The sequence below is a fragment of the Thermobia domestica genome, chromosome 8, assembly GCF_964235325.1.
Source record: "Thermobia domestica chromosome 8, izTheDome1.hap1.1, whole genome shotgun sequence".
Classification (NCBI taxonomy): domain Eukaryota; kingdom Metazoa; phylum Arthropoda; class Insecta; order Zygentoma; family Lepismatidae; genus Thermobia; species Thermobia domestica.
Genome location: NC_137461.1, coordinates 288836548 through 288862892, shown reverse-complemented (window position 1 = coordinate 288862892; position 26345 = coordinate 288836548). Strand labels below are relative to the sequence as shown.

The 26345-nt window shown below is 34.4% G+C and overlaps 1 protein-coding gene across 2 annotated transcripts in view; it reads left to right on the top strand.

The window, feature by feature from the left end:
- The window catches only part of jbug (filamin-type immunoglobulin domains fbug), a 385095-nt gene that overhangs the window by 134363 nt on the left and 224387 nt on the right, over positions 1-26345 (top strand). Inside the window, exons 6-14 of one of the 2 annotated variants that reach the window (XM_081769952.1) lie at positions 2307-2494; positions 7097-7252; positions 8293-8421; positions 9321-9539; positions 13743-13968; positions 15134-15256; positions 16243-16302; positions 20584-20703; positions 23033-23173. In XM_081769952.1, the coding sequence (XP_081626078.1) occupies positions 2307-2494; positions 7097-7252; positions 8293-8421; positions 9321-9539; positions 13743-13968; positions 15134-15256; positions 16243-16302; positions 20584-20703; positions 23033-23173 (1362 nt within the window). The remainder of the gene's footprint in view (positions 1-2306; positions 2495-7096; positions 7253-8292; positions 8422-9320; positions 9540-13742; positions 13969-15133; positions 15257-16242; positions 16303-20583; positions 20704-23032; positions 23174-26345) is intronic. The other variant, XM_081769953.1, reaches the window with a different exon arrangement.

The window sequence follows — 26345 nt, the reverse complement described above, 5'->3', positions numbered from 1 at the left end:
ACAAATCTTGGTATCACGATAAATAATACTGCGTTTATATTTTTCTATTATTTTCTTTTTATAGGTCAGGATATAGGTTTGGTTTTGTATGCACAGAGCGTATTGGTATACAACCTTTCCCCTCATACCTATTCCGTCTCTCAAGACAAAACTTGGTACACTCATTTCTTATCCCTTATAGTATTTTTTCGAGATATATTTTGGTTTGTGTACTTTTAAGCTGGGCCACTCCAGAAGGGGGCCAATGTTAATGGAGGGATTTTTGGAGGGAATTTTCCCCCAATTTTCCCTGTTCAAGTACGTTATGGGCCCCAATACATAGCACCCTGGAAAGCTTGTTTCATACTGAAGAGAATGAACTATAAACTACGACTTTCCCATAAACAGTGTTGATGCAGTAGCTATTTCATTGCGAGACTACGATTTTCTTTATACTTGCAGGGTTAATGGGCCCCAGGCACTTACTCCGTTGTCCATGACACCTAAATTTTTGTACATGAACATATCTTTGTTATGTTTGTCGAATGGACTAAGATTGATTAGGATGTCCGGATGACATGTCCATGTCCGTTCCTTATGAGATAGATTGCTCCTTCTTGGGCCATGTTTCGAGTGGTGACGCCATTTTCACACTATTTCCCGCCTTCGTGTAGCCTTTCAAACTGGTGGTTCTACTTTTTGGTTACTCTTCAAGCCATGCATCTGATTGTTGGTGCCATCTCTCAATATAATCGTTTACTGTCTAAGTGGTAGCCCACATTTAAAGTTTACATTTTATTTGAAATTGATATTTACTTTTTTTGTTGTTGCAAAATGGTGAACGATTAATCTTGAAATGCTTTTGACTCCATTGTCATATAAAACATTGATAGAATTTAGTCATTTGTAGTCGGGTTGCGATTTCGTAACCTTTTGTCACCACCATCAACACTATAGCTCGAAAAAGATGTCAAGAAAACAAAACATGGGCTTCCGATGATTGGAAGTGAGTAATGTGGTGATGAATCATGTTTCTCCTTGTCTCCAAAGAAATGTATGTTTCGGATTACTACCTATTAATGAACATGATATTAGCTCTGTGCTGGTGTAGGCCGCAATATCATGACATTTCGTTGGTCCTATGTTATCCTCAAGGGACGAATGATTTCCAGTGATTATGTGAACATTTTAGATGACCAGGTGTACCAACAACAAAGCAGTCCTCAAGATGACAATGCGCCAACAGAATCAGCCAGCTCTGTATAGGCGTGGTTTGAGGAACGTCAGGATGAACAGCAGTAGCTTCCTGGTCTGTTCAATCTACCGATTTGATCATTAATACAGTATTAGAGTAACAAACTCAGCGCACATTTCCTTCTTCATAATCCACATAACTAAATGCTACATTATATAAAGAAATATCTACTATTTCTCTGGAAGCGATTCACAAATTATACAAGGGCTGCTCATGTAACTCCCAAACTTTCTTTAAAAAAAAAAGTATTAATTGTAGCTCGCAATGCTCACTGCACGTAAATATGGCAGATAAACATTTCCATCTGCTCACGTTACCAAAGTTTACATGAAAACCTAGGAATGCGGTGTGTATCGGTGAAATTCGTGCAGAAGTTTCTCTCACAGAACCAGAAGGACAATCGCGTCATGGCGATTAGGGATCTGCGGGGATCAACCACGTTACTGGTCAGTATCATCACAGAGCATGAATCATTGGTGTACGTGTACGATCCCGAAACTACGGCAATGTCCCATCGTAAATCATTTGTAATCCGAGATCCAAAAAGGCCACACAAACCCGAGCCCGGGTGAAAGTACTTCTGATTGTGTTAATTGACGGGATCGTATCACGATTTTTTTAAAAAATGTGACCAAACTGTTAATTAGGTCTACACAGCCGTGATTCCGCTTGTTGTAAACTGTTTGACACGTGGGTATTTGGACAGTGGCGTTTCCATCATGACAATGTTCCGTATCACACTTCAGGAATGGTCTGTCTTGATCGAAAGGAAAACATTACTCCTGATGTACATCATCCAGAGTAACATATTACACACACTTTCCAAGACTGCTTCCAGCGGCGACGGCAACGTTGGAATCGATAAATACATGCAGCTGAAAAGTATTTGAAGGAGAAAAGCACGAATAGGTAGTAAGTCGTCCCTATGCTTTTTACAGCATAGTCCGAAAATTAGATGAACAGCCCTTGCATACCTCAATTTCGCAACAATGAATTGGTAGAAGTAACAATACAACACTTGAAAGAAAGTTCAATAATATTTTGAACTGGTTTCCTTGTTATTTTATTTCAGGCATCAAAGGCGGAGAGAAGCTCGGAGTAGAACCTATATTAAAAGCCAAAGATATGGCGGATCGTAACGTAGAACATTTAGGAATAATGGCGTACGCTGCATATTTCCAGTGGGTGCAACCAAGACGTCGACCATCGGACAGGTTGGCTGTTTCTTGTGACACCACAGACGTACGAGTCAACAAACCGGTAAGTTAACTATTTACGTCCATTTTTCAATATTACGGAAATTAAATTATTCTTTCTTACTTCCATAGTATTTAAATAGTAAAATCGATTCTCTTCAGGACTATTAGCTAGTGTTATCTTGTTTTATCACATTTGTTTTAATATCTACGACTTTCTATTAAATATTCCTTGTAATTATCCCTAATAAAATCTTAGAGCTCCTTCGTGTCTAAGTGGTTAGGCATGGGAGACCCGGGTTCGATTCCTAGCGGAAACTCATGTTGTTGGGATCCCACGTTAGGATGTAGGTCCATGTCTCATATAGCCTCGCTGCTGAAAGAAATGTTAAATTCAAAATTCAAATATACAAAATCTAATAAAAGCTTACATGAATTACAATGTACTGTACATTTCCATTTATCCTACACTCTGCATAGCTCAACGCACTAGTCTCTGTCGTGATCAAGACGTACGGGAACGACAGAAAGTGTTGCCAACGCAGGCAGAAAGTGTTGCCAACGCAGTCCCTAAAATAATAACTAGATTGCTTCAAACAGAAGTGTTTTCTTTATAGTGACAATAAAATTGAACCTTTCCATCGTTGCTTCTTATTTTACTTCTCATTTTATCTTATGTTTATAAATATCCCATTTTATCATTTCATTCATATTTTTTCTGTAATAATGTGTAACAATTTATCAAGAGTTGTAAAAAGGAAATTATAAGGTATAGTACTTTCTCAACAATATATTTAACATGACATGGTAACCATTGTAGGTAAGATGTTGGGCGAATTCAGGTTATCACACAAAATGGCGGCGGTTAGGGTTGGCAGACATCCTGATTTTGTGGGGACATTTCTGATTTTGGAGAACATAACCCGCGTCCCGAAGTAGCTCTTTCGGGACTTTCAAATGTTCCGACTTTTATATTCATTGCAGAAATTGGTAATAATTTCCGTATAATTATAGAAAGCCATCGAAATTAGGAAAAACTTCACAATAGCAGCAGACAAGTAGCAATGTGCCTGGCAACAGAAAGTCTAAATTATTGATTAGAATTCCCCTACCTCGGTAGGCGAATGGTGGGAAGTGTCAGTTGGGCCATCAACGATATGCTAGGCCGGCCGGCCATTTAGGGTTTGCTGAAAATTTGTACGCCACGCCAGTGCTGTTACGATATTTTCTCGTATTCTAAAAGTTATTTTGCCAATAATACCTGGAGCGTTCTCAAAGAAAGCATCTTTTCAGAATATTTCTGCATCGGCGCTGCATTTGCGATCTTGAGAATTTGCAATGATTTCCTTCATCCATTGGCAAGCTAGGTGCAGCTGTGAAAACAGTTACACTGTTTTCCTTTTGTTAAGAATGTGTAAAATGTTCCAAAATATCGACCAATCTACCGACCGTGAGAAATTATTACGGAAAAAGAAGCTCTAATATATTCTGCAAATATCTCCAGAAGATCTCCGTTCATTTTGTTTGGAAAAATGACAATCCGGATGAATTGTCCCGACATTTTGTTTTCGAAAGGTGACAACCCTAAGCCGGATAAGTACTAGAAAAGTGTTTGTAGTTTGAGGGAAATTTCCCTAATCGATGGAAATTTCGTAGGTAAATTTAGCAGAAAAGGAAAAAGGGAATTTTTTTGATAAAACGTGAAAATCCAGGGAAATTCTCGCTCTGACTAATCGAAAAATATAAATGATTAAATTATTCTTTGTTCTTCAGTTATAAACCAATACAATAGCAGGGATACGGACAAAATCTCGCGGCCGAAACATCGCCGCCCAAAATCTCGCCGGCCAAAACCTCGCGGGACAAAATCTCGCCGGGCCAAAACCTCGCCGCCCAAAACCTCGCGGGACAAAATCTCGCCGGGCCAAAACCTCATGTTGCCAAAACATCGCCGCCCAAAACCTCGCGGGACAAAATCTCGCTGGGCCAAAACATCGCTGCGAATGAAACTTTTATTTAAAATTTACCCAATGAGTTTCTTAATATGCAATTCCACATTACAAATAATAATAATAATAATAATAATAATAATAATAATAATAATAATAATAATAATAATAATAATAATAATAATAATAATAATAATAAGAAGAAGAAGAAGAAGAAGAAGAAGAAGAAGAAAAGAAGAAGATACAAAACATCGTGTGCGTGGGCTTTCTCGGGTTATTCCCGTTTCCTCTCACCTTCTTTATTCGATCATTTCCTTCATCCTGGTCATCTACGTCTCCTTTAACCTACAGGACATAATCAAGGGACGTCGTAGAAACTCATATATTATTTCATACTTTCATAAATATTATTAGATTTTTGCTAAAATTTTAAGTTTTTGGATGTTCTAAAGTTCACGAAACTAACCCCGTTAGTTGTTATTACTTTTCTTATGCAGACTTTCTTTCCCTATAACCAGTTCAAAAACATCCTGTCGCCCTACCTTCACATTGAAATCCTCTAATACAGAAATAGAATTTTCATATGGTATCGCGGGACTTGGTCAAATACCCGTGATACTTCTTCTGAAACAGCGTCTTTTATACCGTCATCCTTATCATCTGTTGGAACATTTACATTTTGGTCAGGCGAGATTTTGGGTATGGCGATATTTTGGGGCGCGAGGTTTTGGAAGACGTGGTTTTGGCAAGGCGAGGTTTTGGCCCGGCGAGATTTTGGCCCGCGAGGTTTTGAGTGGCGAAGTTTTGGCCCGCCCTGCGATGTTTTGAGCGGTGAGGTTTTGGCCAGGCGGGGTTTTGGCCTGGCGAGATTTATTCCCGCGAGGTTTTGGCCAGGCGAGGTTTCGGCCCGGCGAGATTTTGGGCCGCGAGGTTTTGGGAGGCGAGGTTTTGGTCCGCGAGGTTGTCGCCGCGAGGTTTTGTACCCAAACCCAATAGCAACAGTTATAAACTAATACAATAGCAACAGTTGCAAATTATGCTACTGTTGCTATTGTATTGGTTTATAACTGTTGCTATTGTATTGGTCTCTTTGTTCTTCAGTTATAAACCAATACAATAGCAACAATAGCATAATTTGCACCCATTTTTGCTTGTGTTTTTTTTTTTTTTTTTTTTTTAAAGCAAAATCAAATGAATAAAACAAATGTATTTGGCAATTCCCTTAATATAGCTTTAATATTAATCTCATTACATAACTTCTTTCATAGGAATTGGACACTCAAGAAATTAGAGAAAATTTGATAAGAAAAGAGGAAAAATTTTTGAATCAATTAAGATAAATTTTCTTATGGAAACCTACAAACACTGTACTATTCCTAGTACGGCGTAAGCTCAAAACTGCGATGAACAAAGCCACGTGAAACTAAATTTCGCTGATTTGCTGTTGGCCTACCGACGCTTGTACTCCTCCGCAAAGTAGTTCATATGATTTTATTATTACTTTAACTATGAAGTTCCATATAAAACTGCTACATTATTATAAATGACAAAAATATAATACGGATTGTCTAATAATACTGCAATCGAGTATGGCTAATGAAACAATAAAAATAAAGCATGCGCAGTAATTATGGCGCCAACTCAACTGTGGACGGGTGTTCTGCTTTTAAAGTCTGAAAGATGACTAGCATGAATCCAGGTTCCGCAAATGTTATGGTGAAACACCAACAAGGTAAACCTTTACTCACTAAGCAACTTGTTTACCAGCGAAATTCAAATATTTTTTTAAAAATCTTTCGAGTTTTTTTTTTATTTCTTTTCTTGTGCTGCTGTAAGTATCTGGACAACACGAGACAGTATTGTCAAAATGCACTGTATAATTTGCTCCTCCCCGTGTACTTCTAGCCAATCGTATTTGTGACAAGCAGAAGGACACATATATTTTATTTATCGGAGTTTAGAGCTTACGTTGAACAGGGAATAGAGTTTTGAAATAAATATTTATTACTATTTTGACGACTTAAAACAATTTATATTTTGTTGTGATTTTTATAATATGAAGATCAAATAGAACATATTCGGCCCAGTATTTTTTTTTTTTTTTTTTTTATCTATATCAATTTAATACTTTAAAATTTCCAACTTACAACTAGCAATTCGGACTCATGTCCGTATAATTTCGTTTACAGCATCTGATGAAACTTTTGAAAGTATTTAAAAATTAATACAATTTTAACATAATAATAAACTCAGTGATAAAATCGACTAGACCTTACAGTTGTAATTTTGTAACCTGTTATGTTTGAGGAGAAAAGACAAAATAATTTTTAGCATGTCTCTACTTTGACCATTTCATTTGTTTTTTCGATTCTTTGATTCAGTGATTTGTTCTGTCGGTTCTGCACAATTTTATAACAAAAAAGTCAAAACTTAAGCTAACCTATTCCCACCCCTACTCTATTTATCCATATCTTCCTCTACTCTATCCTACTCTACTACACGATACCGTTTTAAAACGGTCCTACTTCTCGATGCTCAGCTGGAGCATTGGAACCGGAAGAACAAGTCACTGAATCAAAGAATAGAAAGAAATGAATGAAGAGGCCAAAGTAAAGTCTTGTCGAATTTTTCTCTTCAACAAAAATCTTTTCAAGAAAATTCACAACGTAACTCTGGTCATGTATATTCTAATCAACTTTGATTCTCTGCCCTTTCAGGCCCACTTCAAGATAGATTTTCTGTCGAGCGACATAAACCCAAAGGAGGTGACAGCTGAAGTGATTGGTCCATCAGGGAAAATAGATTGCAGACTTTCGTTAAGTGGCACCGGAGGAAAAGGAACTTTTATCCCCACGGAAATTGGAATGCATCAGGTAAGAATTGAAATGTAGCGACGTGAAGCATACTAGGACGAACAGAAAAACGCCAGACGCTTCATACAGAACAATCACATTTGAAATACACAGTTTCACACTAGATTATTGAAGTTCTAAAGTTTTTGTAATAAATTAATCACAAAAAAGTTTATTTTCTTATTGTTTATTTTATTAATTGTTTCTTTGTTTCTACTTATCTCCTCTTGTTTTCATTTGTTTTAATTTATTGTCCAAGTAAGACTTTACTGTCACTAGAACCTGGGCCTGCCTTACGTAATTTGTCAGCTCGTCCAATGGTATCATTCGCCGCTCTTCCTTTCTCCAGAAAGAACAAATCTTACAAGCCACGATTTAAAGTATGCTACCCTATCATGAATCACGAATGGGAGGAAACGGACACTCAAACTCACAAAGGCACTCGCACACTACAAGTACAATCTCGTTGTGACTTTTTCCTTTAAATCTATTATGTTAGTGGAAGATAAAGCAAACACACCTGCAGAGGAAAGATGGTAATCCTTTTTATAGAATTCAATATCGAGGATCAGTCTCAATATATTATTTCGCAATTCCAGTGCAGCTAGCTCTTTTATCTTTATTTCTAGATTTTCCTTCTACATCTGTTAAGAAAACCTGTTTCCACCTTCAGTGATAAGGAACTTATTTGTGACAAAGGCAAGACTAGTTTTCATATCAAAACTGTGATAACTAACTAAATGGAACATGTGTTCGCTGCTGTTCGAGAATTGAGTTCTTGTATTGACAACAATCAAGCAATTCATGCTGGGATTTGTTTGATGGTTTGCTTTAGCACTGTCCATGTGACGTTTAACTAATGCAAACCTAAACATAATTTATGAATGTACTATTCAAATAGAAGGTCTGCCTAGTAAATTTAACTACCATCATCATGTATACTACTATACTAGTAATAGTAGTAATGCTCACGACGTTATCTGCGTTGGAATTTTATACATTATATGTATTAAAATGTATGTAATGAAGTGTACTTATAAACTGGATATTGTTTGTTTCAGCTCATCGTGTATAACGAAGGGGAAGTGGTGAAAGGGTGTCCTATAAACATTCGGGTGATGCCAGAGCTGACTAAAATTTCATTCCCAGGAATGGATCCTTGTGCCATTGGGTCAATCGTCGAAGTTTTGGTAAGTTATCTTTGAGTCGTGATTTTCATAATCATAATTTCCCTTGTTCCCTTGTAGGGTCCTTTTATATGGTATAAGTAAAGTAAACTATATAACCACATTTATTTAAAGATGTAAATTGACACACATTTCTATCATTTGTAGACAATATAATCACTTACCATGTCCAAATTGTACGATAGTGTTTCGACAAAAACTGTTCTTTTCTTCAGTAGCTCAGGGAAACTCACATGTAACTCTGTCTAACTGTAAAGTCAAAAGCTTAATGTCTTTTAATACACAAAAAGAGTACAACCTACCTTTCACTTTTAGTAATTATCATTACTTTCGTTACTAGAAATAAATGATAAAATTACAATATACGGAAACTTTTTTTTTATATGATGCCAGTCAGTGATTTTCATTTTTTTTTTTTTTTTTTTTTTTTATGGAACAGTATTAGAGGGTTGCCAGTGAACCCTAAAATTATGAAGTTTTAAAAGTCAGATTATATATATGCGTGTTTAACTGACGATGCAATGTATAAATTTATATTTCTGTAATAGTTATAGCGTTTTGGAGATCAAATCTGTCTCTTTTATCTCGGTATTGAATTCACAATGATATTTTCGTGATACTTGCAGCACATTATGAGTGAATATCCGTGCTTTCAACTAATTTTTAATATAATCCTTAATCGGTGTATTTTATATTGTTTTCGTAATTTTTGTCTTTTGTAAAACTAATTTCAATCTATCTAATATTGTGGTTATAAAAAAAATCAACATGAAAATTTGTTTTCAAAAAAATAAGTAATAATATAGTACAAATCAAAACTCTGTATTTGGTCTTTTTCTTTCTTCTTATCCACTGTAAATAAATATTTCACAATGGTACATAGTAGTGTCTTCATCTTACAGATAAACTCGAACGGGGCGGGAGGTGGACACATTGATGTAACAGCTGAATCTCCAACTGGCAGGAAGCTTCCATGTCCCGTGAATGAAAACGATGGTGTCTACACAGCCACGTTTCAACCAGACGAGGTCGGCGAATGGACAATTGCTGTTACGTATGGCGGAGAACATATCCAAGGAGGACCTTTCACCTGTTTCGTGTTCGATCCTAATGGTATTAAGGTAAGAAAAGTATAATTCTATTAGAAAACTTAAAGTCTGATTTAAAAATACTTGAAAACAAATGAAAATGCAACTTATTTTTTATTTCATAAAGAAAATTTTGAGAAACATCCTGCGAGACCATTTACATTGGACTTATTAACAGTGGGAAGGAAGTGGACCAGGGCCTTTATTTCTTGTAATTAGAAGTACCGTCTGGTATTCCTCTAGTGGAACTGAGAAAAAGATTGGAAAAACCACCGAATTCAAACCAGGAACCCTGCCGATTGCAGAGTGAAAACACTAAGTACTAATTTACCCTCCACTGGATAAGAAATAAAATAAATTTGAAGCACGTACCGATTACTGTCTTTAACTTTGGTGCTAGATACCTGGTCCCAGATAGGAGCACGTGTGACTGTGTTGAACGTGAAAAAGTAGATCACTTTTCATATAAAGGCTTTGGAAAGGATTGTTAAACTCCAGATAAACAAATAAAATTATATATATCTACGATAAATTTGAAGAATTTATTTTTAGAATCACTTGATATTTATTCCCCCAGCTACTTTTATGAACAGAAATTATTTGTAATAATTTTAAATAGGAATTCGTCCTTAAAAAGTAATTTAGGAAATGAAAATTTACCCTCGTCATCATGTAATTTTTGAAGAACTTACTATTGCACAATAGTATATCAATTTCCACTATTATTGAAGAAACTAAATTTGACAGGAGGAAATGATCATCATTCGGAAATTTTCAAAAAAAATGTACACTATTTTTGAAAAATTAAACAAGAAAGTAGAATATTCAAACTGTTGTTTGTTTGTGTAATATTTAAAATTGTATAATGTATTTTGTAAATTTAATTTTGTTATTAACTTAATAATAATTTTGTTAATTTGAAGTCATTGAATTGAAAAAACAAAATTACATTTTTTTTTTTTTTTTTTTTGGACAAGCCGTTAATTCTGTCAAAATGTTAATAATTTAGATGTGTAGTAAAATATTGTGCAATGCTCGGAAACGCAGTCATTTTACTCTGTGGAAGGAAAGACTAAAAATAAACCTAGCCACGAATCATGTTCGTTGCCTTTTCCATGCTTTCAAAATTCAACTTCAGGGTAGTAAAAGTAATTTGAAGTGCATTAAAACATCCTAAACGTTATATCTAGTTTTACTGTAATTTTGAAGAATCTTGCAACCAAGAATGTTTCAGTATACGATAATACTTGAGATTTACTGATCAGTAAGCAGATGAAATAAGTTACGTCACTCATGAAATAATAGCCTATCTGCTCACAAGAACTTAGATGTAATTTGGCACTTGGAATATTTCTTTAGTTGTTTTATTTGGTGGATTTTCAGTTCAATATTTCCTTTTGACTTTAATAATTAGATTTCAGTTGTTGGGCAAGAGGGGGCAATTGCCCCTCCCTGGATTTTCGAAAAAGATTAGCATTTATAGGCTCTTCTGGTGACAATAGTATACTTTTAAAATCAATATTCACTAAATGATTTAGAGTAACAAAATTTAGTCAAATACATCCCTAAGATTTTAATCCACTTCTCTCCCCCATGTCATGTCTCATATTTTTTCAGTAATAATTATATTCAGCCTGATGCTGCATGCAATGCTAAGTATTTTGAATGGTGGTATCCCTCAGTTTAGTTGAAAAGATAATTTCGCTCCTTGTTGTTTCTTTTGCTGACGTGGTGCTGATAGCAATGAAGTTTTGTTTTGCTAGGTTTCATTTAGCAATTATGTGTGTGTGTGTGTGTCTTGCCCCCCCCCCCCCTTCCCTTGGAAAATATCCTGCGGGCGGCCATGCGTCGAAGTTTCTAAGTGAATAATTTTGAAAATATCACAATTAACGAACTCGAAAGTTCGAATACGACAATACTAAAATAATATAAATTATCAGAATTTGCAAGAATTTTCCTAAATGTATTAATTTCGATGGGTAACAAACTTGATCATTAGTATCACTACTCCCGCATATAAGATGAACATGACTAAATTGACGTAAAACGAAAACTTGGAAAAAATTAAATAATTAATATGCGAAATTTGGAACAAAATATAATATTGATATGAAATCTTTCAGCAAAAACGTACTACGATTATGCGCTTTAGACTAAGAGAGACAATGATTAAAGCAAGTGAATGATCATGAAAGATTTGGTGGAATGATAATGTGGAAGGAAACGGGATTACCCCGAGAAAGGGGATAAAGACGATTTTACATTATTAAAACTGTTACACAAATATTATTATTATATATTTCGTGCTTTGGTCAGTTTTGTACTGTTAATATTGTGAATATTTCCAAAGCTTTAATGAACAAGATACAAATTCAATTTTCGGTACGAAGTGCTGCTACCGTCCTCAGATTATATGCTTAGGAAAAGTATAAGATTTTGTTGAATTTTGGGTTTTTCTTGGAGAATGGGCTACTTCTACTATGATAAATACCTCCTTTTATAAATGTATTTTAAAAGGAAATACAGGGTGGCCCAAAAGTAGGCATACAGTCCCGTTCTGATCAGCTCAATGTATTTCCTATCATTTCTTACTGCTATCCATCAAGTAGATTTAGTTTCTTTATTATTTGTTCGTCTTAACTTATATCTTAAACTCAGAACAGCAGAAGCAAATAAACCCATAAACTAGTATGTTGTACTTAATCAATGCAAGGGTGTATACCTACTTTTGGGCCACCCTGTATTTATCATAGTATATATAATTGATCATTCACAATGCTGGAACTGAATTCCTTCGTGGCTGGATGGTTAGCATACGCGTATTTGGCTGAGGAGACTCATATTCGATTTCCGATGGAAGCTCATATGGTTCGGATCCCACGTTAGGGTTGGTTTAAAGGGATAAAATTTGCCGATAGATGGCACTACAGTCTTCGTATCTCTCCCATGTAATTTTTATCTTTCACATTTTTCTCTTACAAATTCCAACCTAGAGACTTTAAATTTTTAGAAAAGAAACTTCATAATCTATCGAAGGCAATAATCTGTGCCGATTTTTTTTTAAAATCTAGAATTCTCTTCATTTTTGAAATGGCAAGATTGTTGAAATGGATATCCAAACCTTTAACAATGGAACTGTTTCAACAATGAAGAAAATTCTAAATTAAAAAATCGGCACGGATTGTTCCCTTTGATAGATTATGAAGTTTCTTCTCTAAAATTTTGAAGTCTGTACGGTGAAATTTGTAAGAAAAATTGTAAATTTTTGTGAAACGTAAAAAAGTATATGGGAAAGATACGAAGATTGTAGTGACATCTATTGGCAAAACTTGTCCCTTTACACTAACCTTAATTTGTAGGTCTATGTCTCATATAGGTCCGCTGCTGAAAAGGAAGCTAACTTCCAATCGGAAGAACGAACCTCAAATTTACGAAACGCTTTCCTAACTGTATGGTTTGAGAATTGTAGCCAACACCATCTACCGAAAGTCCAGCAGTTCAATAAATATCCAGAACATCATTAAACAAGGTAAATATGTGAAAAGATCAAGCAGCTTATAAAGGTAACACAGAAGATAAAATAAAATATAACTATGATAAATTGTTTTAAAGATTTTTTTCTCAACGAATAGGGATTTTTCATTTCAAATCTGATGTGTTATTACTCATATTTCCATAAAAGACTTTTATTTTGCAATTCTTTATATTATGTAGTTTTCATTTGACTCCCTTTTGATGGTGAAAATCTTTAGTTTAGTTTAGTTCAATTTTAAACGTGTATGGGAATGGGAATGAGGAATGGTGGAAACTTCATAACGACGAACTGTATAATTTTATAATATTTATCGAACACTGTTAGCGTCATCAAGTCTAGGAGGCTCAGATGGGCCGGTCATGTAGCCAGATCGGAAGAAAGTAGGGATACTTAATAAAATTTAACTGGATATTCAGTCGAAAAAACGACCATTAGGAAGACCTAGGCGCAGATGGGAGGACAAAGAATAGAAACTGGATCTAGTTGGCTAAAGACATAAGTCAATGGAGAGCTTTTGTGAACGCTGTATTGAACGTTCGGGTTTCATAGGCCATAGAGTTAGTTAGTTTTTAAACGTATATGAGTTCTGGCAGTTCTTCATCCAATATTCTTGTATTATAATAAATGGACATAACTCTATTCACATAAGCGACAGTTTCTTTTCTCATATCATTGTATTATTTGCTATATATTTTTTACAGCTGCATGGCTTTGAAGGCGCTGTACCAGGTCAAACGTTTAGTTTCATGTGCGATACCACTGGCACTGGTGGATTGGGTGACGTTCATCTAGACATTGTGTGCAATGGACGCTCAGTGCCACACAGGATGGAGAAACAGACAACAGGCCTCTACAAAGTTACATTCTTTCCTTCGGACGCAGGAAAATATAAAGTTTACATATATTTCAATGGGACAGAAGTTAGAGGTAAGATCAGTGTATATATATATATTATTGTATATCATATTTATACCCGACTTTAATTAGCCGCTATGTGGTTGATTTGGTAATAGAGCTCAAGTAACGTAAGACAAGCCATTTTAGTTACCATCGTGGCGTGGGCTGGTGAACGACGTACGTTTCTTGTGATTACAACGCAGCAGCAGTTTCATACCCGTTCTAGAGTTGGTCGACTCGGAAAAGTTCTTGATAAGAAATCATCCGTTAGAGATTGCAGCTTTCTGCAAATAGCATCGTACTACAGCCAAATCTATGACAGTTCTACAAGGAATTTTTCTGTAGAGATTGTTTTTCGAACGTGGTGACACTGTACGCCCCACTGAATCACAAAATCTGTCCCGTTGTGATTTCTTTTTCTTTAGAAACATCTATTAAATAAAAATAAATTTTCAATATAGGCTGTATACAATTAAGAAACTGACAAGTACTATTTGTAGTACTGTAATAATAGCAATACCTGAGGCGATGCTTGTGCGTGTCTACAAAACTGATGGATAAGGCTTCAGGAGTGTATAACTGGTAAGAGCAAGCACTTGACACTATCTTTAAAACAAGTGATGGAAAAACGGAGAACATTATTCTCTATAATAGTAAAATAAAATTTTTAATCGAATCTATTTTGCCAGTTTATATTCTGTATATGTGATCTTGAAGAAATAAATGCTACCATGTGGAATAATTTTAGTTCACTATATCTCACGGACATTATCGATCAAAACGATCCAACTTTAAAAGGTTCCACACTATGATCAGTAAAACCGCGCAAAGCAATTCGAGAAAAGGAGGTACAAAGAAATGCATAACTTGACTCATAAGAACTTTGATCGCTCAGCTTAATTGTCCTAATACAAAGCACATTATTATCGAGTACAAAGAACATTAGTTAACTCCAAAAGAATTTCAAATAGCTGAAGCAAGTCATTTTGAGATATAGTTGTTATTCTGAAAGTGAATTTCTAAGTTACAATGTGTTTATATTATTTTTTGTATTTCAAATTTTCATTATTGAAATTAAATTAAATGATAAATGATACGTTATTATTTATGTATTTTTCTTTATATATATAATTTAATCCACTAATATGTATTTCATACGATTAAGAGTACAAACTAAATTTTCTGTTTGTTTCAGGGTCTCCGTTCTCATTAAGAGTTGGTAGTCAAAAATCTAGTCGATCTAGCCGCGAGCGCATAGAATCCCCGATTACAGTCAATAGTAAATCTCGATCTACAAACTTGAATAGTCGCCATGACGGTAAGTGTAAACTAGGTTTATACATTGAAATTCTTTGCTGAATTTCTGACTTTATTCTTATTACTTTATTCTTATTACTTTATTCTTAATAGTTATCATTTTTACTTCTATTAGTGCTGATATTTTTCATGTAGTTAATACTAATAGTAAAGTGCTAAATGTATAATTTCGGTGTTTAATTTTCTATGAAGAAACAAAATTCGAGGAAGCATCATAAACTAAGGTTACAGAACCGATATTTTTGGAAATTCGTCTGTTATAGAGCAATGTGGAGAAAGTGGTAATTTTAATGCATAGAGTTGGCAACTGTGCATACTTTCAGCCATTCGCCACCTGTGGCGCTAGTTGTTGGTATACACAAATGGCTCCTCGTTTCAAAAACTGGTTTCTCGAAGAAGTCCACTCAGTTATTCGATTTCTGTGAGCGAAACATTTATCCGCGGCTAAAATTCATCGGCAGCTGGTAGAGGTTTACGAAAAGACTGTAATGTCTCGTCAACATGTGGCACAATGGTATCGAAAGTTTGAGGCTGGTAGAGTAAACGTCACCGCCGAGGAGCACAGTCCAGAAGACCACCACACTGTTGAAGCAGTTTTCGCTGTGACATGATCGACCACCCTCCCTACAGCCCGGACTTCGCTCCAAGCGACTTTTATCTGTTTCCGCACTTGAAGGAGCATCTAGGAGGCCGTCGCTTTGCTTCAGACGAGGAGGTGAAACACTTCGTGACAACGTGGCTGAACACGCAAGGTCAGGATTTTTACCAGCCACGTGCCTCAACCGATAAAGAGACTATGTCGAAAAATAACCTATGTATGTTAGCTGTATTGGTTGTATGAAGTAATATATACATGTTTCACTGCAGGCTTTGTAACCTTACTTTCCGATTACTCCTCATATATCTAATTTTTGTATTATTAAAAATCTTTCATTTTTTTTTTTTTTTATTGATTTCATCTTATTAATTTTCATTTCTCTTTATTAGAATCCCCGATTACAGTCAATAGTAAATCTCGATCTACAAACTTGAATAGTCGGCAGGACGGTAAGTATTTGATGCTAGGTTCCTTCATTAAATTTTGGTTCTAGATTTCTATTATTATACAAATAACTACAACTAATAATTATCATGTTTTTTATTAGTGTTGATATTCTTCATGTAACTAATACTAATAAAGTACTAAGTGTACTTATTAAATATATTTATTGGTTAATTTTCAATAATGAAACAAAAGATAACTTATTTTTACATTATTAAAAATCTTTCAAATATCCTTTATTAATATTTTGTTGTTAATTTTCACCTTTCTCTTGGAATTAAAATTTCTTCACTCAGAGTTAATACCTAAAAAATCACTTATTTCTAGTTGTGCTTAATGTAATATACATTTCTTAATGATTTAGTACATTTTAACCTTACCAATGCACGGTAAAAACGAAGTAAACGCTAGTAATATGTAAATGAGGCTATATTTTAAACTTATAATGTATTTCTTCAATGTGAGAGAAAATAAATATAAAAGGTTTATATGCTTCGTTGCATAGAAATGTGTAATCAGAACTACAATACACAAATTAGAAACGAAAATGGTAATCCCGAGTGTTTCTAATCGTGTTATACATATCAGCGTTAGGCCCACGCCAGCTGATTACAGAGCATTTTAACGGATATTTTCGACATTTCAACGTGCACAACCAATGTAAGACTCGCGAGCATGGCAAGTCTTTACTTTGGCCATTTCATTTGGCCATTTCTTCGATTTAGTGATTTGTTCTTTCGGTTCCGCACAAGTTTATAAAAATGGGACAAAACTTATTTAACCTTAATCTAACTCGTTCCTTCCCCTATCCTACTTATCCTTATCTTGCTCTACTCTACTCTGCTCTATTACACTATACCCATTTAAAGCGGTCCTACTTATCGATTCGCAGTTGAAGCATCGGAACCGAAAGAACAAATCACGGAATGGAAGAATCAAAAAAAAAAAAAAAAAATAAATAAATAAATAAAAAACACTTTCCAGAGAGCTTTATCGCTAGAAATTACAGCTATTATTGATTGAATTGATACTAACCACTTAAAAGTAGAGAAAGAGCTTAAGTTTGGAGGTGCCATTCCATTTTCAAACCTACAAAAGAGCATTTAAAACATTAAAAGTTGTTAGGTTGGGCTGGGTTAGGTTAGGTTTGGTTACCCGGTAAGAATTTAGTTAGGCTAGAATAGTGACTAGAACCGCTTCTTATAGAAGCTTCAATTATCACTTAAATTCACTAATCCGTGGTTCTCATAAAAATTTAATAGATTCTCTTCATTATTCTTATATAATTGTGTAAAACTCAATGCAGAAATAATACATGCAACGCACCGATTCGCCATCCTATACGACTATCATGCTCTTGAATCACTGAAACTTTCCGCGTCTTGCAAATAGAACTAATTTCTACATATCTTTTCACGTATTAATCATAACTTTGCTGCGAAACTTACACACCTAAATATCACATAAGAACTTCAAATCATTATTTCTTACCTCATTTCTCTTTAAAATTTTCCTAATTTTTATAAAAAAACGGAGGGGCAACTCTAATCTTAACCCAGAAGAAGTTATATTGCTTCATAACTGTAATTTCAAAGTATTGTTGAAAACACATTTACTTTCCAAATTAACAAGTCTTTCACATAGCAATATATCTACAATTAATTTATATTACCTACATGATTACTATTTAATTAATCAGAACTGGAATTTCCATTTAATTGAAAATTGGCTAAAAATTCCCATATGTTTAATTATTTTGGATTCGTTTTTGAATTGTTATGGAATTACTTCAACATCTTTCTTTACATCAATATTTATTTTTTAAAAAAAAAAACTTAATTTAAGATAAATTTATTAAAGATACTTACTTTCAACTTGAACCCATTTTATTTTGTTTCTTATATTATTCGCTTCTTTATGTGTTTGTAATAACAACAATTTTTGTGATAACGAAACTTTTCAACAAATGTCTTTTCTTCTTTCTTTTTAATCGAAAAGCGAAATATTTTGTTGTGCTACTACACTATTTTCTTTTTAAAAAAACAAATTCACAATATGATTCCCTGTCTTTACAATTCTGTACATTAAAAAAAAAAAACAACTTTAAATTCTCAACAAATGCATACCCTAAAACCTCTTTTCCAAGTATTAAGAGCCTGACATACTAAAAATAATACAAAATTTACCATTTTTCTTTTGTTTGTTTTTCATAAGTGAAAGGAGATAATGAAATGTAACTTATCACAATCATAGACAATGTTATTCTACAACATAAAATGTGCACGTGAAGAATTTTCAGTGTTTCCATCCATAGAAATTACAATGTTGCCAGAATAATAATTCCTCCAAAATCTAAGTGAAGGGAGCGACTAGAGGAACGAACTCAACTGCATTTGATTATGTATCATGTTGTTTTGGTATTCTGTGAACTACTTTTTAAATAACATTATTATTTAATTTTAATAACTCTATGTTAAAATTATTTCTTTACTACAAACTAAATAAACTATTATTTGAAAAGTAGCTTTGGGGAAAGTTATTCTGGCAACACTGTAATTTCTATGGATGGTAATACTGAAAATTCTTGAGCTTCATATTTTCTGTTGTAGAATAACATTATCTATGATTGTGGTAAGTTGCATTTCATTATCTCCTTTCACTTGTGTACAAACAAGCAAAGAAAAATGATAAATTTTGTATTATTTTTAGTAAGACATGCTCTTAATATTAAGCCTTTGTGATTGTTATACTAAGAAAGGTAGTGGAAATTGTCATACTGTTGTGCACGTTTATTCAGTTTCACTTCAATCACTTAAACATATTTCTTCCTATGATGTTTAAAGACGCCATTTTATGCTACACGATTGTGAAAATTGTATGACTTAAGAATCTATGTACTTGTAACAGAATACATGTATTAATCTGTGTTGTAAATAAATAACGATATTTCTAGTAGATGAAATAGGAAAAAAACGTTTCTTTGATATATCTTGACCCTATTGCTTTTCTAACTTACTACAGTGCATATAAAACATAACTACTTAGTAAATGAAATATTAATATCAATTCTATAGTTTAAGAAAAATATTTTAATACGATAACCTGAGTAATGTTCTGAATATTAATAGGAACGATTTGTTAACTTATCTTATCTGGGGTTACCATATCTTGATATGTCAAAACAGGGACACTCATCTGTCTGGCTAACTTGTTATATACACATTATCTCTCGACATAATAATGAAAAACTTTATGTTTTACGTTCAAGTTTGTTTTAAAAACTTACACAGCCTCACATACACACACAAGTTCTGTACAGCGGACCCCAGGATATGGATTCGATGTATTTTGATACACAGAATCCAACTTTCGAAACCCCAGGATATGGATTCGATGTATTTTGTTGCACTGAATCCAACTTTTGAAACCCCAGGATATGGATTCGATGTATCTTGTTACACTGAATCCAACTTTCGAAACCCCAGGATATGGATTCGATGTATTTTGTTACACAGAATCCAACTTTCTAAACCCCAGGATATGGATTCGATGTATTTTGATACACAGAATCCAACTTTCGAAACCCCAGGATATGGATTCGATGTATTTTGTTGCACTGAATCCAACTTTTGAAACCCCAGGATATGGATTCGATGTATTTTGTTACACTGAATCCAACTTTCGAAACCCCAGGATATGGATTCGATGTATTTTGTTACACAGAATCCAACTTTCTAAACCCCAGGATATGGATTCGATGTATTTTGATACACAGAATCCAACTTTCGAAACTCCAGGATAGGACGATCGATTGTGTCATTTGTTTAATGGACGAAAAGCTTTAACAATTTTGGATAGGAAGAATTCACTTTTTCGCCCATAAAACAAAATTGACACGGTCAATCCTCCTGGGGTTTCGAAATTTGGATTCTGTGTAACAAAATATATCGAATCCATATCCTCGGGTCCGCTGAACATAACTTTCTTTTGTATGTATGTTAAACAATCATACTGACACAACATCTGGTTAACTTTGTTTATTCATATTTTTCAGTAGGTTTAATCATTTTTTTAAAAAAAAGTTCTTATTCAGAAAATGCGGACAAATTAGGAAATTCAGAAAATGTACGCAAACGGAAATTTTTACTCTCCAATTGCGGATATTTCTGTATAAGTGCTGACATATGGTAACTCTAATCTCCCTTTTCAAATACAAGTTTTACCTTGGAGTTACGCTAATAACAACAATAATAAAAAATGTCTAATTGTTTAACACTTTGGTGCAGTGGGATATTCCAACAAGTCGAGCTGGTATAATCGAAGCAGTCCTGAGTACAAACCACGAGAGAAACTGCATGCAGACGACCCTCCATGGCAGCGAGGGATAACAGTTTACAGCGGTGGAGGTACGATTTTCTAAGAACGTTACATAGCAAATAATGTTGTTAAAATTCTAACATGGTATTCGAAGTATATATTCTTCGAACATTCAAATACAATAACTATTCAAAGAATCGTTTCAACAATTCTTAAGTGTATGGTATTCAGAATCATTAAGCTCAATGTAACAGTTTAGACTGATAGCAAAACTTCGCGACCCACCAAATATTTCGACCTATAGGTCGCTACCAGTAGATTGAGAACTGCTGATCTAGGTACTAAACAAAGTCCTTGCGTTCAAAGTTCCCTCAACTTATCTTCTAGAAATATATTAGTGAATTCTTTATGAAAAATTAATCAGCAAAATCGTGTTATTTCTTCCTTGCTCTATCATAACCAAAATTCATTGCCTTTTTTTTAAAAAAAAAAATATTTACAGGGTGTTTCAAAACAACAACGACAACGTTTGGGAGGTAATTTCTAATACCAAGATAAGACAAAAAGTATAGACCAACCTGGGTGCACACAATGCTTTCTTTTGGAGTTATAGGCTGCTGAAAACATGAAAAAAAAAACTTTTAAGGTTCATAGCTCCAAAACTGTGGGACCTACAGTAGTCGGGTCAAGACTTTACTTAGGAGCTAGTATGTGCCCTATCCAAGAATCATCCGGAACTTATACAACAATTTTTTATAGAGGTAGTTGGTAAGTACCTCAGATTATATGTTTGTACTCAAATTCCCTTCATAAAAGTTGTTGCGTGAGTAATTTAGGATTCTGAAACCTCTATTTTTGGATAGCGCACATATTCCTCAGTGGTTTTGACCCAACTACGGTAGGTCCCATAGTTTTTGAGCTGTGGACCTTTAAACTTATTATTATTTTTTTTTTCATATTTTCGGCAGTCTATAACTCCGAAAGGAAGCATTTGTGCATCCAGGTTAGTCTATACTTTTTGTCTTATCTTGGTTTCATGACACCTCCCAAACGTTATCGGTGTTGTTTTGAAATGAATATCGTTCGAATTAATTATGATGAAACTTATACTTATTTGAACAGCGAATAATATATAATTCGAATAATTTTAACAGCATTAATGTGAATATCTTTAACTAAGTCTAATATTGTCTTAATCTAAAGAGCACTATCGATGGCCGTAAATTTATTCTTAATATATAAAATTAAGATACTCGAAAGCATTTCTACATTTTAACCTGTTATTTTATTTCCAGAGACACAGGAACTGGGGATACCTCCTAAATATTAACCACAGAACAGCAATATCATTTTTATTCTATGAAACGCTAAGATAGGGTCTTTTCTCTTTTCTAAAGAGCACTATCGATGGCCGTAAATTTATTCTTAATATATAAAATTAAGATACTCGAAAGCATTTCTACATTTTAACCTGTTATTTTATTTCCAGAGACACAGGAACTGGGGATACCTCCTAAATATTAACCACAGAACAGCAATATCATTTTTATTCTATGAAACGCTAAGATAGGGTCTTTTCTCTTTTACCTATGTACATTTCTTGTAACTAATCAGGCGTTTCCTCAGAATAAAAGCAAGATATGTCATTCTTAAATATTCATTTACATGTAACCCTTAAATGCATGATTATTAACTGTTTGTAGCTATTTAGCTATATAACGCAATTCACACTTTGAGCCCGTATCACAATATCTACTTTGTTTTTAGTTTTAGTATATTAAATGTTAAAAAGTTCTTTTATTCATTCACAGATATAAAACATGTATATCTGTACTCTCTGTTGTAAAGTTTTATTACTTGTGGACATGACATTAAAATTCAACATTTCAGAATTATGTTGCATTCTAAGGATGTTTTGTTGTAGCACTTGTATAAACGGAATGTATACATGCTGCGACAAAATGAAATAACTATTGTGAGATTTATACACAAGAACTAGGTATGTAGCTAATCAGCTACACGGTGCATTGAAGGGTTATGATAACTGATTTTGTTACTCGTTATTTCATTGGCTGGCAATGCCACCTATCTGTAATATTTACAAACTTTAAGACAAGATTTACAAAAATAACAAAATTTCATCGTTTATTTACAGGGTATTAATGTACTATTTATAAATGTTTGCAACAAATCAAATGAATTTACACTATTTTCACACTCGTTCAGGTCAATAACTAATGTAAGTTAATATTATGAAAAAAGTCAATATTAATTTTCATATTTCAACCTAAGTGTATTTTACTACATACTTTCTTGTTTTGTTTTTTTCTGAACTTTTGTAAGGTGAACTGCATGCATATAATCATCTCAAACAATTAATTATAATTTATGGTAATTATATGATGTACTCCATTTCAGATAACTACCGCTCTCCTTCCCCTCAGAGGGCAGCTTCTCCTTTATCTCCCCCTCCTCCTCCGCCCGTAGTAAGGATTTCTCCTCCAACACCAAGCAGCAGCAGATTTTCTTCTGAATCCACCAGCAGAATCTTTAATCACGGTAAGGGAGTTATAGTTAATGGTAACACTTATCAACTTTTATCAGAGAATTCTGGCACTGTAATATTGTAATATTTCAAATTCAGTTTTAGGTCAATGAAGTGGATTTATTTCATGAAAGCATATTCACGAATAACTCTAGTCGGTATGTGGACATGCTGAGGAATGTTACAGTAAGTGAAACTTGCTTCGATTTTTAGTTCCTGAATGATTCATGCTACTTCGAGAAAACCCACGAATACGATGTCGTCCATCACAAACTTACTTGAGCGGGGATCGAACCAGGGAACCCATGCACCAAAGTTAAAAGGCCTCATCACTGCGAAATTAAAATACCGCTAATTTTACAGTAGCCTAATTATGTAATATCTTCAAATAGATAAAAGATAATCGAGAAGTGGAACAGGAGCGAGCTAGGTAATATAATTTTACATAAGATAGTGCTATCATGACTCACTTATCTGCTTTCGATTTCCAGCCATTTAGAAAATCGGCATTTATTTTCGCGTTTCTAAATAACAGCAAACAAAAAGCTACTAGATGACTCATGATAACGGTACCTCATGCAAAATAACATCGTCTAGGGAGGTCTTGATCCACTTTTCGATTATATTTTATCTATTTGAAGATATCACATAATTACTGTAAAATTAGCGGTATTTTAATTTCGCAGTGATACGGACTCTTAAGCACTCTATCACTCCTAATACAGGGATAACTCAGAAAATAATGCCTTTATTTCTGTTCGACAGATAGTACTGATACAGGTATCTGTGGAAAGCTTGCAATGTCAGCTACAAATGGTGGCGTCATTTTTCAATGTAGTCCCCATTACGTGGAACACACTTATACCAACGCGAAACAAGGTTTTTCATGCCGTCGGAGAAGATTTGTGGTGGCTGCTGCCGGCGATACCATTGCCGAACGGCTGGTTTCACTTCTGCGTCACAACTATAGCGTTGGCCCTTAAAGTGATCCTTATGTTTGGGGAAGAGTCAAAAGTCACAGTGCACAAGATCCGGACTATAGGCAGGATGAGGCAGGATGTCAATAAGCACTTTGCCAGCAGATTGGACAACTTGGAATTTTTTTGGCAGAAGAGAGGTACTCCATCCACTGACGCTTTATTTCCGGGTCCTAATGGTGTATTTTCGACTCGACGCCAGCGATGAAGTTCCTGGGCTCTAGGGATGCGCTCGAGCCGAGACATGTCTCGAATCTCGACTCGACTCTACTCGAATTCGAGTCGAGATTCGAGTCGAGACACACTTTGTAAAATTCGAGACGAGTCGAGACAAACGTATTTCTCGACTCGAATTTTCGAGTCGAGACACGAGTCGAGTCGAGACGGCTCTTAAAAATCTCGACTCGACTCGAATGTCTCGAAAATCTTTCTATAATTTTTAATATTATTTTGAAGAAAGTATTCACTCAGAAACAGCCTTGAAACCAATTCCAGCTTTTATTCCTTCAGAAAGGTACAGAACGCATAAAATTAATAGTTAATCTTTAAAGATCAAGATTTAATTTTCAGCTCAATTCAGTTAATTAGAACTAATAGTTAATGTCATTGTATTTGGTTGTACTGCAAATATAATGATAATAATAATAATAATTGATTATCTAGTTTGTATAAAACTATTATCCGTAGTCTAAATCTAGTTTGTATAAAACTATTGCGATAAAGTGAACTTCATAAATTCTCTGAATGAGCAGTTGGTAGTCTATAGTAATTTAGCATAGTTATAATTATTGTGTTTTCATTCCCATGAACGCAATAGGGTTACGTAACTTCTGGATTATTCGCTTGCCCAACTATTCTGAGGCTTTAATATGTTGCAGCATATCACGAGCTACGGATAATATATAATGTAACATTTGTTGTAAATCACATATTATGATACGAGACTATTTTACATAGTATATCTTATCTACGGTGGAAGCTCATGAAGTTGTTACCGGTATCCCACTTTAAACTGTAGATCCATGCCTCATATAACCATAGATATAATATATATGCCTTTGATACACTTATTTTCCGACTTGGAAGCCATCGAAAATTTCCGGACACAGAGTCCCGTAGACCGAAAATGAGAAACATGGGTACAGAGTAAAACAGCCATAGAAATTTAAGCTTTTTAGGCTAACTTAATCCTTACATATAATGCAACTAGCTTGGCCAAGTTATAATGGAGGAAATGCTATCATTGCAACACTCTGAGAATAGAAAATGTTCGTCAGGTATTACTATGCCCCCCTCTCCTGCAGAATGAAAACCCTGACTAAAACTCAATATATATATATATATATAACTATTTTGTGTAATGTTACAAACAGTGGCGGATAGTATTCATGTTTCCTTGCAGAGGTCCTTACGAGGGTTCGCTTCCATCTTCCTCTCCCCAAGAACTAAAATAAATTAAAAAATTGCTATTACTTGTTAATCTTGTACAAAGGACGCAATTAAAGTCCCAGTGTAACACCCATTCACATTTAGATTTTTCCCCTGGAAGAAAACCAGTTATTATTGTTTCTTGATTTCTCAGTCTCACCTACATAAACATACGAATAGAATTACAAGATAGGACATGTTTAGATTGCTTGCACGTGACATCTAACTATATTTCTCATCAAATGTGTCACAGATGAAAATTTCCGTTTGTACTGCCTCTATTTTCTGGTACATATGTTTCATTTATGTTATGTTGCTAAAATTCGTTAGGAAACAAGTACAGACTGCGCCTGTGTGCCTGACAAAACGTAAATGTACTGGATAATTATTTCTTCACTTTCTTCCAGAAAAAAAAGTAACCCATCTCATGTCGGCTAACAAAAGGAGGTAGCGGACCAAATATAGCCGTTATTTACCTAAGGTCGTTACACAGCAGGGGTTTCATTCAGTCAGAGGGGAAAGAAAAAATAATTTAAGGTTTCTACATTTGTTTTGAACTGCAATATACTTCTTCCTTTTATTTTAAGAATCATTTCCATTTGTCTGCACATTCTCATTTGTCTGCATCAGGGAAAAAAAATGCAAAAAAATCACTAGAATGTGCCTATTTACCCAAAGTACGTACTAGATCACTAGTTCAATAGTAAAATCACTAAATCTAGTACGAAATCATAAATGTGGCAGCCCTGGGTTGGAGCGAAAGTAATGGTTCAAGTAAAAA